The sequence below is a fragment of the Podarcis cretensis genome, assembly GCF_951804945.1.
Source record: "Podarcis cretensis genome assembly, chromosome: 7".
Lineage (NCBI taxonomy): Eukaryota > Metazoa > Chordata > Lepidosauria > Squamata > Lacertidae > Podarcis > Podarcis cretensis.
Window position 1 is genome coordinate 29,975,445 of NC_137176.1, and position 6,421 is coordinate 29,981,865.

The 6,421-nt window shown below is 40.3% G+C and overlaps 1 protein-coding gene across 1 annotated transcript; it reads right to left on the reverse strand.

Moving 5' to 3' along the window:
• Positions 1-378: 378 nt before the first annotated feature.
• GCM2 (glial cells missing transcription factor 2) lies at positions 379-6,136 on the reverse strand (the record flags this gene model as incomplete). The annotated part of the gene is made up of 5 exons (XM_079982811.1): positions 379-1,260; positions 1,950-2,075; positions 3,246-3,358; positions 4,890-5,142; positions 6,050-6,136. The coding sequence occupies 5 exons, from the start codon at positions 6,134-6,136 to the stop codon at positions 379-381; spliced, it is 1,461 nt and encodes a 486-aa protein (XP_079838937.1).
• Positions 6,137-6,421: the final 285 nt, after the last annotated feature.

Below are 6,421 nucleotides of genomic sequence, written 5' to 3' on the forward strand. Positions count from 1 at the left end.
TACAACAGCATTTTGAGCCTATATAATTCTGGCACTGTATGTATTGTATATGCCAACAGCTTAAATTCTTCCAAATCTTTAGATGATATCCAACGAAGTCATTTTCAGATTTCAGTGGACCTCTGGTATGACTGACATTGCATCACCCTTTAACCTAGCCATGACTTAACTGCTGTGTGGTTTCTACATTGTGACTTTAATGTTATGTTTAGAATGAATAACATGAGCCACAGTGTTGATCAGATCTCCCAAAACCAACAGATTTCCCACAAAATATTTTATAATCTATTGGTTAAAAATAAATAAATCCTTATCTTCTCTCTCTCTCTCTCTCTCTCTCTCTGTGTGTGTGTACACAAATCTTGCCACACATGAGGCTTAGTATTCAGTATTCTCAAATTGGAATGTTTGTCCTTCATATCCAGTATAAACTTTTCCTGCATCAGTACTATCCTGGCATTTATTCACTGATGCTATATGCTCCTCCTTATCAATTGTCAGAAAATGCTCACCAATCTCATTTGGTTTGCCCATTCCCCAGTCGTCTTGAAGGCTTATCTCTCGACAGACATTCCCTGAAATGCTTTCTGCCAAGGAACAACTCATAAGATCTTTTGGATCATATAAACTGTCATCGTACTTCACAGGAGGCTTGTAGGCTTCAAGGGACATCTTGGTAGTTGTGGTTATAACAGTTTTCAAAGGCGGGCCTTCCAAAGAGGAATGACTGCTATATCTGCAAGCATATTCTTCACAGTAATGGGGATGATTAACATTGACTTGACTCGATTCATCGCCAAACCTTTCTCCGTAGTTAGTTTCAGCTATGGCTTGTTTTAGTCCATGATGTTTATGGGTGCCATCAAAGTTCTTTTCATGGGCATTTAGTGAATTTACATGGTACTGAAGCCCATTCAACACAACATAGTCAGCATCCCCTGGAATATCCATTGGATCTTTGTGAAATGTATACAGACTGGAATTGATGTAACCAGGAAATGAGCATTCATAGCCACAAGTTGGTTTAGATGTATAGATTTTGGGGCTCGGACGCTTCTGAAGTGGTGATAACACATCCTCTTGAAAGCTGGCTGCATCGTAGGTAATGTTGTAAGGTTCTATATTTTGAAATAAATGGTGAGGCTGAGCTAGGAGTGGCAAGCCGGTATCTGTAATTATGTTGATTTTTTCTGATCCTTCTTCACATCCCCGATGATGAATATAATGAAAGTGACTGCTGTTCTCAAAACACATTCCTGTCTGATGAGAAGATAAATAAAAAGACTTCAGGAGAAATGGCTGCATGCACTAATGAAATATGGCGAATGGCTATTTCAGTTGTTGCCAGTTGTGGTTCAAATTAATTTTGCTCAGGTTTTTCAAATGAAGCATCAGAGATGGCTTCAAATGGCTATTTGACATCAGAAACACCTGGATCTAGTGCTGATGTTCTGTACACATCTTGGAATCACCATAAACATTTGTTGGATAATTTTAATTTTATGGGTTTATTTATTGGTTTATTTCAAGCTTAGGGCATTTCCAGATAGGTCTTTTGCTGTGGGTGTATGCAGCAGCAACCCACTGATGGGATTAAAGTGAAATTGTACTGATTTTGAAGTGGGCTATCTGCACCTCCTACTTCATAAATTATTATGTGATGTTCCAGCATCACTGCCTCCACACTAGCGTTGCTCCTCACCCCCCACAAATTAGACAACTCTCCAGCCCCTACAACAGATATTGCTGCTCTTGCTAGCACTGGACACACACACACACACCACTTCCCTGCTTTGCCAAAGGTGAGGAGTGAAGCAGATGGACATAGTGGCTAGGTAGCTGCCTGTCTATCCCCACGCACTGCAACTCACAAACGCTTATACCTGGATAAATTTGTTAGTCTTTAAGGTGCCACAAAGCTCTCTGTGGTTCTGCAACCTTATAGTTACCTGAAAATCCAGAAGCCTTTTTTTCTGAGATGAATGAGAAGGTGGTGTGTGCTTTTTAAGGGCACTTCTTCTGATCTCTGTTTCTGATTTACTCTCTGGTCTAGGGTGGTCATGTATTCCCTTGGCCTGGAGAAATACAGACACGTGAACAATGTTCTTAGTTACAGGAAACATACGAGCATAGAGACATTTCAACCCATCCACAAACTAGTTAATTTGGAGTGATCTTATAACCAGTTTAATATGGTATGAAGGTCATTTTCTTCTGTCGAAAGCCATGGTCAGGAAGATTTATAAGTCTGACCTTGTAACAAGAAATTGCTTTTTTAATCTATCTTGAGTTTTGCTAACGTCTGTGGATTGAAGTTTGTATCATTTATAAGAAATGAAGTCAACTTTTGTTGTGCAAGCCTCATTGAAACGAACCAGAGAAACTGATTAAAGTGAGTGTTGGTAGTCTCCCCTGGCTCAGATGGACAGCTTATTTTCACCAGGACTTGTGCATTCAGGTCTAACTCTGTAGTACCAAGCTGAGATCAGACACCCCTCTGTTGAGCCGCAGGTACCTGAGGAAGAGCTTTGCATCCCAGCAGGCATTTTAAGTAAGTTGTATTAGGCCTATATGGCTTCTATTGATTTAAACACCAAATTATTTGATTAGTGCATTCTTCTATTGATTGATTTGTAAACTGCTTTGAGACCATTCATGGTAAAAAGTAGTCTATAAATATTGAGAATGAATAAACAAATGAAATAAGTAGTGAATGCTGGATCAAACATAGGAAAAGATCCAGAGAGCTGCTTTGGACATGCCAAAGGGTTGAGGCATACCCATCGTGCCATATGATGACAAACTCTTTGAAATGTCCTTCCATTTCATAAAAAGGTTGCCATGAAACCTTGGGGCTACAATTTAGCTTCAAAGTCCTTGGGGCGTAAATTGTTCAAATAATTAATTGGATTCCGGCCACCAGGTTTTTGGACTCTAAATCAATGGCTTTGGAATTATGTCAATATTCAATATATCAAAGACCCAGAAGTTACACGGCCTGCCATCTTATCAATGCCAGGCTATTGCTGCAGACCCTCAGTTAGTGCAACATGATTAATTTCATTCAAAAGCACTAAAAAATTGAAAAGGGTGAGTACAGGTGATTATCACAAGCAATTCCAGTTTGAATTTCTTCCATGTGGTGGACAAATATGATCATGGATTTTCCATCCACAAATTCCAAATCACTGAAGAGGGAAAAAACACAAGCTGCTCAAAATCCAAAAGCACTATTTATATTTTACCTGGAAAAATATTGCCTTGCCTTCATGTCTCCAGAAGTTAGTTACTGGGTAGCCGCTGTGCCCCCGGCAAGGAATTAATTCAAGAGCTGAATTGCAGTTTGGACAAAGTTTTTCTGTGAGACAGAGGGATAATAGGTTAAAGTGATGAACAGAAGGCAAGTCAGATTCAATCATTCTGTAGTAAAATCTCCAGGCAGAATTATTTTTGAAGCAGATTTGATAAATGGTGGAATTATTAACTTAGAACCTCTAAGTACAAACCTCTTCAGAACTGATGTTGCTTGTAACTTAAAATAATTTATGAATCTGATAGCCTTCCACATTTTATGTACTCTCCAAAACTGAACCCACCACCAACTCTTCCCCTCTGTAGCATTCCAGGAGCTTTCCATTGGTTTGTGTGTCAACACTTGCCACTCCAGCAATTTTGTCTACTTTCCCCCAACAACCCAGAAGGGGAAGTCCTACAGGCAGGGTGGAATGACAAGATCGTAAATTTACTTTGCACAGAAATACATTAGTAGGGTGGTGTATAATAACAACAACGGGGACTTTGGTTTAAAGATGTTTGAAACCCTATTAATTGCGAGTGCTCACAGTTGCCAGAATGAAAGGTAGGACTCCTAGAGCTGGCTCAGATATCTTTGGCATTTGCAGGATGCTTACAACATGATTTTTGACATCCATGAGACAAAAGTGATCCTATAAGTACAATGCAGAAAGAAAAGTTACACCTGGAACAGTTATGCCTGCAGTTTTTGTAGGGATGGTATTGAAAGCAGATATTTGATTCCTGTTGGTTGTTACTCACAGATTCAAGATTACTGTTGGGTCTTCCTTGGATTTCTCAGATACATTCCTTGGAAAGTGATGGAAATTCCAGGGTAATTTTTAAATAGAAAAATGGTTTGCAGTTACAGGATCACTTCAAAACATCATCCCATGAGTGCCAAAACAATATTCTCTAAGAGGACTCTACAGTTGCACCTTGGATGTCCAACAGCTTAGTTGCCAAATGTTTTGGCTCCTGAATGATCGAAAACCGGAAGTGAGTGTTCCGGTTTTTGAACTTTTTTGGGAAGCTGGACATCCGACGGGGCTTACGGGGTTTCTGATTGGTTGCAGGAGCTTCCTGCAGCAAATCAGAAGCTGTGCTTTGGCTTCCAAACTTTTTGGAAGTCGAATGGACTTCCAGAATGGATTCCGGTCGACTTCCAACGCACGACTGTACTTTTAAAAACACTGAGAAAATATTTAACAGAGCTGTGTTGAGGCTTGAAATCTCCTGGACAGATTTTCCTTGACTTTTTACATAAACCACCTTTCATCCAAAAACAGATTCCAAAGCGATACACAAAGAAATTTAAAATGGCAGAAATGTTGTAACAAAAACCAGCACAATAAAATTAAGAGGAATGAAGCCGTCCAACCAGCTAAAAATGCCACCATCTAAAATGCCTCTGCAAATAAGAAGACTTTAACCCGGCATCGATAATGTTATAGCATGGATGCCAGGTGTACCTCCCTGAGGATGCCATTTGACTGAACTCTCTGCTGTAAACTCCACAAAGGTCCCCTATGGCTCCCAAATCAGAGCAAGATGCAACAGTCTTTGGGTGGCTTCCCCCATCACAATTCTCTCACTTTGCTGCTTTTGGCGAGCCTTGTCGCATATGGCAGGCCGGAGCTGCAGCTTGGTCCCATCCAACAGGGTGCAGTCCCCGGCACATGCCACTACACCAAGGCAGGACTTCTTGAGGATCTGGCAGTTGTGGTTGTTGGTGTTGCGCATGGCCCACCCGCTGAGGTGGCGCTGTGCGTTTTTATCCTCGTTGGAGTAGATGAGCCGCAAATAGCCATCAGGCCACTCCTGGAAGGAATCAAAGTGCTTGGGCTCCTGCATCAGCGGCAAAGGGATGAGAGAAAGAGGAACGGATGGAGGCTATATTAGCAAAGCTTCTCATTAAGGTGAAAACCAGTCTGGGCCTTTATCATTTTTACACACACACACACACACACACACACACACACACACAATGTATTAACAAAATAATGCAAGCAGAGGCTCAAATGCACATGTGAAGATCAACCATGACAGCAACTTCCCAAAACCGTGTCCAGTTCAGCTCCACACTTAGATCCCAGATTAATGCTGCAAGTCTGCACATTCCATTGAAATCAGTTAGATTTATAATTGTGGGCTTGTAATTGTGCAAATGTCACAGGCTCAAGCAGTTAATGCAGTTTCATTGTGACTTTATTGGTGATGAACAATGCAATTCTCCTCTATGGGCTTTATTATTCAGGCTATGTATTTCCCCCCCCCCCCAAAAAAAAATGTGCTTCGGTGGAGAATATTTTAAATAGAAATGAGCAGGTAATATAACTCTACTGTCACAAGCACACACATATACAATATCATTTTGTAGTCCTCTCCTGTTTTTAATTTTCAGGGGTGCTTTGCTCCTCTTCTCTTCTTCTGGAGCAAATATCCAGCTGGATCTACAAAGTAAGAGGGAGAACAAGAACAGAAACACCTCTGCACCACTCCTAGCAATTGCCTATAGATCAGCCATCATACCATTATTGCTTGTTTGCTGTTGCAGGAGCATCCTACATAGATACAGTGTAGTTGGGGGTGTGCTTTGTTGGCATGTACAGGGCCATCCTATACACACCAACTCAAGAAAAAGCCCCAGTGAGCTCAGTAAGGCTGACTTTCAAGTGTGTTTTGCAGCCTTAGAAAACTAGCCCACAAATTCATTCGAGTAGGTTTCTTCCAAACCTCCCTCCTTGAACTGTACCTGTGGTAACTTGGGATCATTGATATCCCAGGTTAACTTCATCCCATAGGAGCAGGTGTAGTCTGAGTCCTTTGACATGTTAACCATGGATCTAGGTGAATAATATAACAAAAAAAAGATACAGCAAAAGGTAAAGATTAATCTGAAGATAAAGGTTAACCTTAAGCTGTAAAGAAGGCCAGAATTACTTTATATTTACTTTATTTTTTATTTAACAAAATTTATTTTGCTTAATCGTCAAAACCTCTAAGCTGTTTACCTAACATATAAAATGTGCATTAAAGGCAGATGTTAAAATTAGCCTTCTTTTTTCAAAATAAAACCAGCAGTTAAAAAAACCCACTACAAACTAAAACATCCTATTAAAATACA